The following is a 16,558-nucleotide window of genomic DNA, read 5'->3' on the forward strand; positions in this document are numbered from 1 at the left end:
CTTTTCTCAAAAGGTCAGTTATTTAAAACAATCAATCCAAGGTCAGAATCGCAGAATCTATCGACCAAGTTCGGTGACACGTTCGTTGAAACAAGCGGACGCTGCCGACGATCATTGCTTCGCACACGTAGCGACATCTAGCGGCGAACATGTGCAAAGACACCCAGCGTGAATATCGGTCCATGAATCCGCAAAAAGCACGAGAAACTGCAACTTTTTCAGAAACAATGAGAACGTTTCCTCTCACGTGGACCTATGCTATTTTTTTATTATTACTTACAGTTAAGTATTTAAAAAATGTTTTATTTAAAGCTTCTAGGCAAGCTTTGCTGTAATTCCTAATGTGAGAGACAGACAGAGTGAGAGACAGAGACATTACATTTGATTTGACATGATTTATTCAACAGATGCTTTTCTCCGAAGCGACTTTCAATGAACTCTGTGTAGTGTTATCAGGCCACACACCTTATTCACCAAGGTGATTTACACTGCTAGATACACTCAATCATGGGTCACACATATGTCATGTGTCGGTGATGTTAGCATCTGGTCCGGTTGGGTTTTACAGTGAACTTGTTTAAACTAAAGCAATACTTTCACTGCCTGCCATTGTTTAATAAATCCGGACTGGTGGTATTACAATATTTCTTTTCGTTTACGTTGGCATAGAGATGGCGGTAAATGATGATGGTAAAACGTGCTTCTTCCTGAGTAACCTGGGGTGGACCGTTTCAGCTTAGCTGTCCAATAAAAATATGTGTGTCCAGCTTTTGTGGAGTTTTCACGGGCGGGTGGACATTCGCCCGAGTCTCTGGTCACCGGGGCGACCGCATCGAAATAGCTGCACAGTTGGTTAAAGGCCGAACACAAAGACACTTTTGAGATCATGTGAGAAAGAAAGTGCTGAAGTTTCACCACCGGCGGCGGCGGCGGCAGCGGATCTGAGCTCCGTTGAACCGCTGCGAGAAAAGAGAAAAGCTGCGCTGGAGCGAGACGAGAGCAGCCGCCACGAGACACAAGAACAAAACAAACAAACAAAAAAAAAGGTTTATGGGCTCAGAACTCGGAATTTAGACACAGCTTCGATCACATGAGTAAAAAGCGCTTTCTCTCTGTCTATATCTCTGTTCCTCTCTGTCTGTCTCGGCCTTGCTGTCTCTTTCTCTCTGTTCCTCTCGGTCTCTCGCTGTCTTTTCTGTGTGTCTCTCTCTGTCTGTCTCTGTCTCGGTCTTTCTGTCACTCGCTCTGTCTTTCTGTCTGTCTGTCTCTGTCTCAGTTCTGTCTCTCGCTGTCTCTTTCTCTCTCTCTGCCCCACCTCTCTGTCTCTCTCTCTGTCTCTCTCTTGGTCTTTCTGTCTCTGTCTTTGTCTGCCTTTTTCTCTCTGCCCCCCACTCTCTGACTCTCTCTCTCTCTCTCTCTCTCTCTCTCTCTCTCTCTCTCTCTCTCTCTCTCTCTGAAACACAGATGTGATGTGAATGCTGATCAGCACTGCATGCGGGATCCACGGACAACAACCCTCATCAGGTTCCTCACTTTAATGCCCTAAAAGTTCCGCAATGACTGGGTGAGTCGCTTCTTTATCACTATGGAAACAGTTTCTATCCCTCATAAAGTGGGACCAACGAAGTAGAGAAAAACAGCACCGACTGACTGCACAATCATTGCTTTTGTTTCTTCCTGCGCAGAAGTGTCATCTTTGCTCCTTTTCCGTCAAAAGTTGTTCTGCTTTTTGCTGTGTTTTAAAGAAATGTGTTAGTTTTCCGCTTGTGGAAATTCAGCTTGTGTGGGAAATTATTGTGATACTGTGCACGCACTTTAATCTAGTAAGTCCCATGGGACCTGGTAGTTAGATGTAGTCCCAGCTGCACGCGATTCACAGCAGGCACTCGCACTCGGCCCAGCTGACAGGTGACCGGTGACAGGTGGTGGTGGATGATGATCGCTGTGCCCCTGTGTCCAGAGTCATCTGTGCCCTGCTGCTGTTTGCTCTCCTGCCGGGGGCTCCAACCATCAGCCTGAGTGACATGTACGGGAGCCTGCAGTCCCCCAACTTCCCCGAGCCCTATCCCAAAGAGTCCCAGCTCACCTGGAACATTAGTGTTCCCAGCGGATATCAAATAAGACTCTATTTCATGCATTTTGACCTGGAGCCCTCCTACCTCTGTGAGTACGATTATGTGAAGGTAAGACTGCATGAACTCACCATTTCCACTAAGCACTGCAGTTTGGAGAATGTTTTTCATGTGTTACTATGTTTGCCCAGCAGGTCATTCCCCTGCTGTCCTGAGTCCTGGAGCAGGGGCTGGGGGAGGGGCACTTTGTTTCAGTCATGACAGCACTCTTGTGCACAGCCTATACCGGTACTCCTTGACTCCTTGTATCAGGAGCAAACAACAGGGTGAACAACAAGGCAGTGGCTACAGTAGTGGTTAGGCAAGCTCAATATCCTGATTATCTCCAGTTAATCAGCCAGCTGTAATATAATAATAATAATAATAATAATAATAATAATAATAATAATAGGGTGGCACAATTGTGCAGTGATGCCTCAGCTCCTGGGCCATGGGCTATGATGTGGTTTCAAATGGGCCTGAATTGTGTCGAGTTTCGACGTTTGCATTGGTTACCTCCAGGTTCTCCAGTTTCCTCCCACAGCCCAAATACATGCGAACTCAGAACCAGACAAGAAGTCCATTTATAACTCTTTCGTTCATAAGTCCAACCACTACCTTACAATTAATAAAAGCATTAATACAATTAATAAAAGTAATACTGATTTCCTTTGGATTAGATCCTTTGGAAACTTCGGATAAAGCTGTAATAAATTAAAAATTCACTGTAAGACTCTTATTTATTCCATTTCCACCCACTCATCTAGTGCAAGGTTGTTCTAGTGCCAATACCTTAAATATAGGGAGTGAGGCAGGAAACATGGAGGATGGAATGCCTGTCTGTCACAGTATACTTTCTTTTATTTTCTTCTATTAACTTCTATTAAACAATATGTACAGCATTTGTCAACATCTGGCCACTTTCAGTTTTTCAGTGTGTCAATGCTAAATAATAGATACGTCCTTTCATTTATTCTGTAGGAATGTTCTGTAAAAGTCTATTTAATTGTAATAAAAAATTCACTGCAAGACTTTTTAAACATTTTTATTGACAAAGTTACACTGAAATTAAAACTAATTTTAATTACTAAAAATTAAATGGTCATCTCTACAGTTCCAGACTTCGTTCCAATTGTTGATTCATATATTCCATAAACATATCCAGTGTTCATCATGTACCTTGCTCAAAGGCACTTAGAAACACCACACACAGGCTGTAAACACTGGACAAGCCAGTTTCCAGTCCCACATTCCTGTTTCAGTGCTCCTTACTGCCAGTTAATGCCAGGATGTGGAAATGCAGATGTGGTTCGCTCCACAACAGACAAATTTTAAAAAATAAACAAGTTAAACAATTACAGTTAAAAATAGTGGTTTCGCACCATTATCCTGCATCCTGGAAAGGTGGTTGATGATAATGAATGAATGAATGAATGAATGAATGAATGATTGATAGATAGATAGATAGATAGATAGATAGATGTGTTTGTGGGGGTGTGTGCCATAGGTGATCATGGGCCTGGTGTGGGTAAGAGTGTCTGTGCCAAAATATTATTTTTGCCAGACCAATAGGTCTGTGCTCTGGGTTCTCAGCGAATTTAGAATGCTGTGTAAATATTTGCAATTATTTTTACATTTGGCCTAAATGTTGAATGTTTTCAATAGCCTGTGCATAACAGAACTATGCGGGTCACCCAGACAAGTTAGCCCATTAGTTAATGGAGCAATGAGGGTAAAGTACTGCATATACCTGCTCAAAGCAGTGCCCCACGAGCTGTCAGAAGCAGTTAGCAGCACTGCAATGATCAGCTGTGTGAACGAGACCTACGGTGGTTTAACACAGGCCGTGTCTAACAGGCAGGGCGTCACCCAGGAGCTGGAGTTAATAGCATTCATCACACATGAGCGGCTTCAGCTCTACCAGTGCTCAAACCGTATTCATATTCAGATCCCCCCCGCAGAGAGCCTCACAGCAGCTGCTGCACACAAAGGGCACACACCAAAGGGCAGGGCTAACAAGGGGACGGCCGTTCCCACAATTCACCACTGTGTTCGCGTTCCCGCTCCTGCTGTGCGCTCCCGTGTGCGCAGCCTGATGAAGAAACTACACTTTCCAATGGACAGTTAGAGATGTACACGTGACATATACACCCTCGCAACAGGTTTACATTATCTAGCATGCCATTGGCCAGATAAACGCTACTGGCCAGGTAAACTTGCAAAATCTGTATACTGTAATGAAGACAATGAAGCGTTTGTGGATATGCTATGAGAAGTTTGCCTTGTGTTGAGTCCCCTCCCCCATCTGCTCACTGGCATTAAGGAGCTTTTTCTGCTCTCCTTGAGACAATAGAGCATCTTCATGCCCAACACCCTGCTCAGCACCAAAACAGATGGAACTTTCCCTTCAATCCATTCAACGTCCTCTTGAACCCCTTCATCAAACTTACCTCTATTAAAGGAGCACTTTCCCATCAGCAATAATCTCTTTAACACCTCACCTGCAATAACTGTCCTTCACCACCGTCTCATTAACCTCCTGTCACTGCTTTAGGCCATTGTGCTCGTGTATCAGTCCCTCCGCGCATCATCTTTTCCAGCACACTCCACTTCCGCCGCGTTTCGTGGATTTAATGTGAAAAGAGGATGTTTAATTTTCAGCTGGAGGCTGAGCTGGAAGTGCTGGCCACGTTCTGCGGACGGGAGGACACAGACACAGAGCATGTCCCTGGGGAGCAGGTTATCATGTCTCCCGGCAACACACTAAGCCTCACGTTCAGGTCCGATTTCTCCAATGAGGAGCGATACTCTGGCTTCGAGGCTCACTACAGTGCAGTGGGTAAGAACATGTTCCAGGAGCGGTCTAGGGAATCATTCACAAGGGAGCCCCACTCAGTCATCAGACATGCTGTGCGTGATTGACACACTCTCCTCTGGCAGATGTGGATGAATGTCAGGACAAGAATGATGAAGATCTGGCATGTGACCACTACTGTCACAATTACATTGGTGGCTACTACTGCTCCTGTCGCTACGGTTACTTGCTGCACTCAGACAACAGGACATGTAAAGGTAATGTTAAAAATGTGAGTTACACTGGATTACTGATCTAGTATCCACTCTGTGAGCAAGTAGCAGTGGCCTGTGTTGTCAACCCTTCAGTAAGGTGCAGATGTGTTATCTCTCAGTGATGTTTTCTGTGCAAATCTTACCTGATTAGTTGAGGTTGCATCCTTGGCATAACGTTTTGTGTGCGCTGGGAGAATTTATAGTTAAACTAGTGTACATGCCAGAATGCCAAAGAAGAAAATCCTGCCAGCTTTATTTGCTAATACTCTGAAAAATGTGAATCATTGTGTTACAAACCTGAAGTCACTAGAGTTCAGATGTTTTGTGTTAAATAGAGCTGGACCATAATCCGATGGGATTTGATCCACAGAACAGGCTACTGTGATTCTCCCCTGTTGCTGCTCCACTAAGGCTTTTTTCACAGGCACAGTTTCTCAAGGCTGCAGTAAAATTCTCGGCAGCTGTACTGTCTCATTTCTGACGTAACAGATTTGCCCGGGTTTAATTACTCGTTAAAGTAAAAGACATTAATGCAGTGGCACACACATATAAGAGTTCTTACCAGGTACTGTACTTGTACTGGTCATGGCACACATATGCAGGCAATTGTGTGAGTAGAGCCAGATGTGTGTAAGCCAGGGGTCTTCACAGCTGGTCATTACTGGCTGTACAATATGGTGATTTTTTTTTTCTGGCTCAGCGTACTTACTCAGCCTTGATTGGGATTTCCATTGAATGTATTTTGAAAATTAGACAATGCTAAACTGAAGGCATTAGTCGATAGTCAACATTTTTCATTTGTGTTTAGTTACATGAATGGGAGAAAACTGGCCTTCTGGTGAAAAATTAGTAACATTTTTAAAATTATATTTACATTCATTAAAAGGAACAGTAATGCTTTTTTTTTTCCAATTAATACACAACCATTTATTTTAATTAGGTCTCAGCCAACATTACAGTAATTTATAGTTTGAAAACATCAATGTTACCTGAATCCTGCAATGTGCTGAATAAAATTTTTCAATCAAAGTTCAGTAATGAAGAGTTCAGAACATACAGCCTACCTTGTGGCTAACAGGGATGACGGAGTAAAGGCTTCTGGTGTGAGGAATCTAAATGGCTGATGATAGCACATGTGTATGAGTATGTGCAGAAGTGCAATCTGTGAGTTGGATCCTGTATAACCATAATCAGGGAACAAAGTATTGCTGTAGTACAAAATTGATGGTAGGGCATGAATTGGCTACAGTGATAACAACTAGGCAACCTGTTAACTCAGACATGCAGTACAAAGACCTGTCAAGTAAAGTTTAAGAACATGAACTGATCGAAACAAACCGACGTTCCTTCATGTTCCTCAGCCTACTGTCCCCGCCCCCAAGTAAAGTAAAATTACCCTCATCCATCATGCGTAGAGTTATGCTTACATTGCCTTGCACAGTTTCTTCTTTGACCCTACGTGTGTATTTTCATACCTACTGTATGACTGTTGTCTAAACCACTGTAGTTACTAGCCTGTGGTCCCCGATCCTATTCTGAATGAAATGAAAAGGAAGTTGTTCCCATCCTGGACTGCTCAAAGTAGCTCTACAGCAAATGTTCTTCAAACGCAACACACACACATTATTCAATTTACTGCACACGTCTCCCATGTGTGGTCTTCGTTAAGTGTTCATGCCTGGCATTTTGTTTGGAAACATGCTGTAAATGACATGGGGATGGTACACAGTAATTTCACATTACCCCTTCTTGCTTACTTTAGAATTAGTAAGGACTGTATAAACATAATCAAGAATATTTAATTATTAAATTAAAACAGACACAGTTCATGAAAAATTATCGTTTTTTGTATAAAATTGTTTTCCAGTATGTATGTTAGGATGATATCTCCCCAATGAAGTGCTCATTATTCAGTTAATATTCTGTAAGCTTTGGCTTGTGTAGTAACTTTTCACATGTATTTGTGTGAAGTATTAAAAATGTGTGTTTTGCATGGTATAGTGCAGATGGCTACGTTACAGGGTCATTGTTAAGGGCCTGCTTTGCATCTCCGTACAACACTTCCCTGTCGAACTGATAACAGTCGGAAAGGAATGTAAATATTTTGTTAACGCAATCTGAAAAGTGAAAAATGTGCATATAGTTTAGACAGTTCAGTGTCCCAGTATTCACAGTAGTCTTTTTTGGCTTCTTCATTGACTCAGCATGATCCACCCTCATGGACTAGGGGCATCTAATATTTAGACTTGTTATATATTGTACGTTTATGATTGCATTGCCTCCTGCTTTTATTTATGAGTATATTTGATTCCAAAGTTCATGTGCATGTATGTACACTATTGACTATATGCCATTAGATGTTGGATTGTGAATTTAACCGGTGTGATCGTGCATCTATCTGAAACAGCTCTCTTCTCCCACTGCAGTGGAGTGTGCTGACAGCACTTTCACTGAGAAGACAGGGATGCTATCCAGTTCTGACTTCCCGAACCCGTACCCCAAGAGCTCTGACTGCGTTTACCGCATCGAGCTTGAAGATGGTTTCCTTATCAGCCTGGAGTTTGATGACACTTTTGACATCGAGGATCATCCTGAGGTCACCTGTCCCTATGACTACATAAAGGTAAACTAAGCCATACTCATGCAAATCATATAAATCAAAGAGCAGTGATGCCCTCCCACCTCCATACACAGCTAATGGGACCACTTCAACAGTTTTCCCCTTCACGTGGCACACAGCTACAAACGAAAAGCATCTGAGGACAAGGAATGTGCAGTTGCATCTTTGCGTAACCCGTCTTCTGTTTCAAACCACTGCCTTTCCAGGAAATCCTTCTGCAGGGGTCAGGCAGTTGTAATTCATAACATAACTGGTATGAAGTACAAATTGCCTTTCATGTGTTTGCCTACTTCAGAGACTGGAGAAGAGCGAAGCTTCAGTCAGCTCTGGGTGAGGCATGTGGTGCAGGGAACTGCAGCTCTGCCTTAGATTAGTGCTCTTTCAGGGCTCACGTGAGAAAATGCAGAGCGATCTACATAAGCACGGATGAAAAGCTATAAAAATACTCTTGTGTGTCCCAGTGATGGCAAGCAAGCCGTGTTCTTTCCGTGCTGCAAGCTTATAAATAACTCTCATGCCTGCCTTTCAGCAGCCAAGCTAATAATAACTGACTGGTCAGTAACCAGACAGACAAAAACACGAGAACAAAATTGAGAGCACCTTGTTATTTGCCTTGGTAATTAATGTTGTTATTTCTGTTTGTTTATTAGTAACTCGGTTCAGGTTGAATTAGACAGCTTAAAATATTATCCACTTTCCATACAGCCAGGGTGAATGAAGTTCATCACAGACCTGTCTGCAAAGTGCAAAGATCCCTCTGTGAGCTTATGGTTCCGTGTTTTAACTGCTAAACCATCCAGCTTGCTGCAGCCTTATGGAAATTCCAGATTTTTTTTTTTTACGTAAAATACCTCAAGTTATGGTGCTTTTCATTTTTTTGAGTAAGCATATTCAATGTATTAATTTATTGGAAACAGAAAAAAGAAGGATGTTCGTATTTCTTCAGTCCAGTAAGTTCCTTTGTCTATATACCAGGGCAACACACTGAGTCACAGCAGGGAGGAATGCAAAATGTTTCATGTGAAAAGATAACGACTGTGGTAATAATGAAAATTATGTTGACGAAAACAATGAATATGGCACTATTAGCAATGTTTTTAAGGGTTAGAAGCATGCAAATGAATGTGTTTGAATTAATTATGAGAATTATTTATGTGACAATTATGATTTCTTCTGGCAAAGGCTGAACGTGATGAATGTGTCAGCGATGATGAGAATGACAGTTGTGAAATAAAAAGTGGCAAAATTAAGAGAATTACCACAAGACTGAGATGACAGACAAAGAAGACAGTTGTGAAGATGATCGTGGACATGAAGATGACAGGCCTGGTTCACAGATTGTTGCTGGTCAGAAGGAGTTTGGTCCATTCTGTGGTGACCGGTCCCCAGGGAGCATCCAGACAGGAAGCAACAGCGTTCAGATTCTCTTCCACAGTGACAACTCTGGCGACAACATTGGCTGGAGACTCTTCTACAGAGCTTCTGGTGAGTGTGCCTACATGGGCTCCAGGTAAAACAGTCACTGCAGTTGATCAGTGGTGTTCAGATCATTGACCATCCATCCATGGTTCTCCTCAACAGGCAATCAGTGTCCAGCCCTGCAACCGCCAGCCAATGGCCAGATAGAGCCTGTCCTTCCTCACTACTCCTTTAAAGACCACATCCTGGTCACGTGTCAACATGGTTACAGAGTATTTATGGTAAGACTGGACAATGATGGAAAAATGTGGACAGACATTCATAAAGATAATGTGGACTGTAATAGCAACATGTGTGCTACTGAGTCAATCCTGACTCCTTACAGATATTTTCATGACAATGGGGTTTTGCTTCCTTCCGAGAAGCAGGGGGGTGGGAAAGTGCGCAAGCATACAAACTCCAGACACTCCAAGCAGGACTCAAACCCAAGAGCTACCAAGCAGCTCAGGAGTTGTGAGACAGCTGTTTTACCCACTGCTCCTCTTAGCAGTGACGACAATAACAACAACAACAATAATTCAACTATATGTTCAAATCTCAGATGTAAAACAGTTTAAATTTGTACTAAAATCAAAAGCGTTAACTTGTACCAAAGGCATACAGCAGGCTTGACTGTAGTGTTAAGAACAAGACTGTGTTCATGGAATATTAAAGGTGTAACAGACAAGGTATGGGACGTTAATGTCAACAACCGCTTGTCCCGAACGGGGTCGCGGTGAGCCGGAGCCTATCCCGGAAACACAGGGCACAAAACAAGGTATGGACAAGAAAAAACTATGGAGGGCATATTTTCTGATGGGTTAGGAGCTTTACAAGTTGCAGGGTAAATTTCCTTAAGTAGCATTAATAATGGTACCTGGTAGTGCGGTAGTTAGTGCTGCTGCCTTTGGCCCCAAAGATTGCAGGTTTGAATCTCACCTCCAGCTGTAGTACTCTTAAGCAACATACTTATCCAACTGTATAAATGAGTAAATAATTGTAAGTTCCTCTTGGAGGAAAGCATCAGCTGAATGCATAAATATAAGTTAAACTAATAATGCAAAACAGTAAGTAGTAAAAAATTGATAGTTGCGGTTATTAGGAACAGCAGAAGTGTTTGTTTCTCTTTCATAATTCATTGTAGTAAACCAGCTTCCCTTATTTGGCCACCTTTACGCAGTGTCACAGAGCTGGCATTTTAGCATGTTAACCTTTTACCCTTTGACCCCAGTGTCAGAGCTGACAAACACAAGGATGCATTCATTGACTTCCACCCCTAAACAAAATGCTATCTTCCAGTTGTTTCAGTGGTTTACTGCAAAAGTCACCTAACCTTGTTGAGTAAAGTGGAATCTTTACATGTCTGTTTTGCTTTTAGTGGTACTATTTATTTTCCATAAATGAATTTAAACAATTTATGTGTACATCTATTAATTTTCTATTTTCTCATCACGGGGGTACAGAGCCTATCCAGGAATCACTGGGTGTGAGGCTGGGGAGTGGGATATCTGTTTTCAGAAGGCAATGGCCTGATGGGAAGTAGGGAGTGCTGAGTACAAGGAAGTGTTTTTCTTTGCTCAACTGGAATAGGACAGCACAGGAATACAGTGAAAAACCACTCCTGGAGCTGTCTGGTGCACATGGTTAATCAGTTATCTCTGCAATCAGTGTTCCCTCCAGTTTCTTAAAAGGCTGTGTGTGCAATAAACTCCTTAAGTGTAAAAAGAAACAGCATCGGTGAAAACAGCAGGACAAAGGCATCAGCGGTATGCTATATACTGGCTTAATAAGATCAGACAGACAGCAGTAAATTTATATTGGCTGCACACACACACACTTTCAGAACCGCTCGTCCCATACGGGGTCACGGGGAACCGGAGCCTAACCCGGCAACGCAGGGCGCAAGGCTGGAGGGGGAGGGGACACACCCAGGACGGGATGCCAGTCCGTCGCAAGGCACCCCAAGCAGGACTCGAACCCCAGACCCACCGGAGAGCAGGACTGCGGTCCAACCCACTGTGCCACCGCACCCCCTCATATTGGCTGCATGTTACATAAAATTTTTCATGATTGGAAAACGAAGGCTTTATGTGCATCTAGTTAATGAACCATGTGCCCACACACAGGTGCACATCCTAGGGGAGCATTGCTCCCAGTGCTGTTAGTTACACCCCTACCATGCGTTTTCTTATAGAACGATGCAGAAATGGAGCACTATCAGATTGTCTGCGGGAAAGACGGCACATGGAGCAGCAGCATGCCCACCTGTACAAGTAAGAACCTGAAGGGTCTCTTTTTGTGTTTCTACCCTCTCTTGACTGTCTGCAGTTTCATGACTACTGTGTGTGTTATTGGTACCTTGAGTGACAGGGAAAAACCACTCCTGGAGCTGTCTGGTGCACATGGTCAATCAGTTATCTCTCCAGTCAGCGTTTCCTCCAATTTCTTAAGAGGCTGTGTGTGTGCATCCTAGACAATGGAGCTGTATCAGTGTGAAGTTTTACTGTTTCTTCACAGTGTCACGAATCCTTGCTATGAGAGATGGGTCAGTGTGTTTTCATGTTCTTATGTATTCGATATGAGAGCTGGCTGCATATCACGGTGCCCAACTGTGTTTGAGTGGTCAGTGTGGTGAGTCTGCTTGATTTGTGAGAATTCTGTGGAAAGAGGTGAGGTGATGTGATGCGATATCACAATGGACTCGACATAGAGGTGCTGTAAGAAAGTGACGTTGTGCTGTGCGTTGAGTAGAACAGTGAGTGAAACATGAGGTAGTATGATGTGCTCTCTGTTGTGATACTCAGTTCAGCGTAGTAAAAGCTGTTTAAATTTCTCTGGCTTGACATAACTAAGACAGCAATGCAGTTTTGCCATTTCTATGATTTTTCTTCTGAGTGCACTATACTGTGTCTCTCCACTCTCTCCCACGCCTTTGTCTTCCCTTTCCCTCCCTTCTGTTACCTTTCCAGAAAAGGATGCAGAGATGAGTCGCCTACCACAGCCGAGTATCATCACAAACCATATACTGCATTAACGGTTCTCAAAGGACAAATAGCGACTACTGTAGATCCTGGAGTTATAAATATCAGAGTCTGGACTAGTAATGTCCTTTTCAGGAGAATACACAGCGGTTGCTATGAAGAAGTGAACAATATGAATGGTGCTTACCCTGTATGCAACAGGCAGGGTAGCCCTGATTCGTGCTCTCTGAACTATGGTCCCACCCCCTTAAATCCTGCTGTGTGCTTTCTGAGCCTTGTGTGAAAATCGCGTCCCTTGCAACCTTTCGCCTGCCTTTTTTGACCACACTTGGCCTTAAAAATTCATTCTTTTTGCGTACGATACCATGTACCCTATGCCCTCTACCCTATGTCCACCCTGCGACCCTTTTCTTGACTGCAGTTGCCTTTACTCTAAACCCTGCTCAAAAGTGAAGATTGAAATGGTTGGGTATCTCGAGTATCATAGTGTCTAGGTAATAGCTTCCAATGAACACATCAGACCTTCTTAAACTGAATACTTTTTGCTCCCAAATAAACAATTCTCAAAGCCCTGTGAGAACATGTCCTTCTGAAAATTCTTTCTGAGCAGGTTTGAAATATGTGTGTACAAATGTGGCATCTCTCTTTCTGTCTTGTCCCAAAACTCAGGGAGCTGAGTAAGTAGACATCTAGCAAAGAAAATACTCTCAAGTGAGAAAAAAGTCTTTATGATCTGGGAATAGTACATTAGCTAAGTAGCAGTAAAATCTACAACAGAACACTATGAGATGTGAGAAACCATTATCGAAGAATACCCTCAGATCATAAGCAGTTTGTGCACTGGAAATGAGGTACTGTACAAGCTAATCCCTCCCTTGTTCAGCTGTTGTCATCCCAAAATCTCATCCCGTTAGTTTAGTCACATATTCCACCTTCACAGTTCTGATACAAACAGCTTTAGTTACTTCATCTTCATATATAAAGACATGAGCATTGTGTCGAGGTCATTTCCATGTACAGATGCTCCTCTACTTGCAATGGTTCAACTTACAATTTTTTTGAAGTTATGATAGTACAATAGCGATATGCATTCGTTAGAATCCATACTTTGAATTTTGAATTTCGATCTGTTCCCACGCTTGCAATATGCGGTGTGATACTCTTTCGCGATGTTGGGCGTTGGCAGCGAGCCGCAGCATCCTCTCAGCCACGCTCACAGTCTGTGTGGCGATCACGCAAACGACTGTAAAGAACCAATACTTTTGTTGAAAGCATTTTTTTTAATTTTATGTTTTCAACATTCAATTATAAAATAGGCTTTGTTTTACTACTGCCACCATGACCCTATCTGGGCAAGGGGGATAGAAAATGGATGGATGGATGGATGGATGGATGCCTTTGTTTTAGATAAATTTGCCCAACTGTAGGCTATGGTAAGTGTTCTGAGTATGTTTAAGGTAGACTAGACTAAGCTAGGATGTTCAGTAGGTGGGGTACTGTATTCTTTTTTGACTTACAATTATTCCACTTACGATGGGTTTATCGGAACGTAACCCCATCGTTAGTTGAGGAGCATCTGTATCATCAGTGTCCCACAGTGTTTGTGTACGGAGTTACGCTCACCTCTGTTCTGCTGATATACCAAAGAACTGGGAGATTGCTTATTAATCAGGGCTGGTTTTTAACTGAGCTGACTAAGAACCAACTGTTACACCTTCAGCTCATGCCAGGCTGATGCCTCCTACTCATGCCAGCTTGAATGTTGTATCAGCTGGTTGCGGATGGCTTAGCTTGTGCTGTCAGTACACCGTGTTAGTGAAATGCCACAGACAACAGAAACCTGATACTGGCCGTGGTAACCATCCCCTCAGTGGGAAAATAATCTGAGCTATTGTAACGTGCCATGAAGATGTACCTGATTTTATTTGGGTAAGGTGGTGCGAAAGGGATGGTAGTGTAGTCTGGGTCTTGAACTTCATTGTGACAATAGTGTAGCATTTATGTCCATCTCTATTTCTGTTTTCATGCTTGTGTCTCTGTCTTTAATGGCAGTGGTGGACTGCAAAGCCCCTGTTGAGATTGACAAGGGTGTTGTGGTCTTTGAGACCCCCAGCAACAGTACCTTGTTTGGCTCCAAGATTCACTACAGCTGCAGAGAGCCTCTCTACCAGATGCACCCCAAGATCAACAGTAAGGCCCTTTTTGGTGAGTTCTTCTCATTTCTTGTCACAACTTTCTAACAGCCATTCTGTTACACAGGTACCTATACCTGTGGAGTAAGGGGTGAGTGGACCAATGAAGAAACTGGCACCAAACTTCCCTCTTGTCTTCCAGGTGAGCTCCCCACATCCGATGATCACTTTGCCACTTGGCATCTTTTAACAAACATCTTCAGTTCATTATGTGAAACTTCAATATAAAAAAAAGAGCATTTACAGTAAAATTTTCATCCAGTTAGAGGATTCAAACTAATTAACTACTGGTAAAGAATCTATAGATTTAATGAATCTTCAGAGGTAATTTCTGATACCGTGAAGCATTTACATGCACATACATGTACACACAGCTATGTGATTCTATGCTTATGGCCTTGATGTATGTTTGTGTGTAGAAATGTGTGCATGAGTTTATTATTCTGTGCACGTGTGTCTGTGTATGCATGTGTGTTTGCAGTGTGTGGGCAACCGGAGCAAGCCTTCCCCGCCCTATTGAAGAGGATTGTGGGGGGGCGCAGTGCATCCCCTGGTCTTTTCCCGTGGCAGGCATTGCTACTGGTAGAAGACGTCTCACGGGTCCCGGAGGACCGCTGGTTTGGAAGTGGGGCTTTGCTCTCTGATTCCTGGGTCCTGACAGCTGCCCATGTCCTGCGGTCTCACCGTCGTGATCCCTCCGTGATCCCCGTGTCTCCAGAGCATGTGAAAGTCCACCTAGGCCTCAACCACATCCAGAGCAAACACCTGGCTATCAACCGCTCCGTTGAGAGTCTGGTGCTGCACCCTCAGTTTGATCCCCGCAACTACAACAATGACATTGCACTGGTGAAGCTGAGTGAGAAGGTTCCCATGAGTCCACTGGTCCTGCCTGTCTGCCTACCATCACCTGACCCTAACCGTTCGAGCCTGCAGCCCAACACACTTGGCTTGGTCGCTGGATGGGGCATCTCCAACCCCAATGTGTCCATGGACAATGCCCTGAGCTTAGACCTGGATGTTGTGACAGATGTCCTGCAATATGTGAAGCTGCCAGTGGTGGCACAGGAGGAGTGCCAGTCAAGTTATACCTCTCGCTCTGGGAAGTACAACATTACAGACAACATGTTCTGTGCAGGTTTCTTTGAGGGGGGTCGCGACACATGTCTGGGCGACAGTGGAGGGGCATTTGTTATGGCAGACCCTCGTACCGGGAGGTGGGTTGCTCAAGGGCTCGTGTCCTGGGGGGGCCCGGAGGAATGCGGAAGCCAGCGGGTCTATGGTGTATACACCAAAGTGTCCAACTATGCTGAGTGGCTGCAGAGTCATCTGAACTTGGACCAGTGGTGGTAACTACACCTCTGTCTCCACCCTGTCCAGCATTTCCAACCTGCCACCATCAGTAACTCTCATCACCTGTCTAGGTGTGTTCCAGCCATGCTTTTGTCGTCGCAACAGGTGCAGTCTTTAAACTCAAGCTGTTTCCATAATACACAAAATTTCACTCTCCCATATAATTCCATATCCACTTGTATCCCTTTACACATTATATCAAACTACTTCCAATAAATCTCCTGGTTCTGGCATATAAAACTGTTAAAGGCAGTGCCAACAGAGCACAGCTGAGCTCTTGCTTTAAATTACAATGTATTTCTGACTGTTCAACTTTCAGTCTGGAAGCATTATCCTTTCAGTTCCAAACTGTTTAAATTATAGTGGGTATCAGTATCATTTATTACATTTGGTCTTTTGTTCAATGCCTCTTTTTTATTGTTTTATTAAAGGAATGGTTTATAAAATGTTTATTTTTTATTCATGAATAGTAGATATTTCTCCATTGTTAAAATATTCATAAATATTTTTGTAGTTTTTGTAGTAATTAGTTTTGAACTAATTCTATTATTTTTATCCTGTTGGTATTGTCACATAAATATTATCATACTTTTTATTGTACCAATGCACTACTTTCTCTAAATTCTACATATCGTCAGATACCTTTTACAAGAGTTATTTATTTAAATTGTTAGCTTAAAGACGGGATATTTGTTATATAAGTCAAAGAACAAACTTCATTTAAAGTGTGTATCTGACCAGAGCACTATGTAAACTCTAAAGTGTTTGTTCTTTAGT

The 16,558-nt window shown here is 43.1% G+C and overlaps 1 protein-coding gene across 2 annotated transcripts; it reads left to right on the forward strand.

Annotated features, from left to right (window-relative positions):
- Positions 1–971: 971 nt before the first annotated feature.
- masp1 (MBL associated serine protease 1) lies at positions 972–16,048 on the forward strand. Of its 2 annotated transcripts, none has more exons than XM_018732089.2 (12): positions 972–1,094; positions 1,465–1,564; positions 1,902–2,183; positions 4,773–4,950; positions 5,052–5,183; positions 7,607–7,803; positions 9,138–9,285; positions 9,382–9,500; positions 11,453–11,531; positions 14,292–14,429; positions 14,499–14,573; positions 14,913–16,048. In XM_018732089.2, exons 3-12 carry the CDS (start codon positions 2,025–2,027, stop codon positions 15,779–15,781), a joined length of 2,094 nt encoding a protein of 697 aa, XP_018587605.1. In that variant the 5' UTR covers positions 972–1,094; positions 1,465–1,564; positions 1,902–2,024; the 3' UTR covers positions 15,782–16,048. The 2 variants fall into 2 exon arrangements, with proteins under 2 accessions (XP_018587605.1, XP_018587603.1); XM_018732087.2 differs by having other exon boundaries at positions 1,961–2,183.
- Positions 16,049–16,558: the final 510 nt, after the last annotated feature.

Source organism: Scleropages formosus, chromosome 10, assembly GCF_900964775.1.
Source record: "Scleropages formosus chromosome 10, fSclFor1.1, whole genome shotgun sequence".
NCBI lineage: Eukaryota > Metazoa > Chordata > Actinopteri > Osteoglossiformes > Osteoglossidae > Scleropages > Scleropages formosus.

Coding starts and splice junctions, on each gene's coding strand:
- masp1 (XM_018732087.2), top strand. Junction 5,184..7,606: donor AGACAACAGGACATGTAAAG/GTAATGTTAAAA, acceptor CTCCCACTGCAG/TGGAGTGTGCTGACAGCACT. Junction 14,574..14,912: donor ACTTCCCTCTTGTCTTCCAG/GTGAGCTCCCCA, acceptor GTGTGTTTGCAG/TGTGTGGGCAACCGGAGCAA.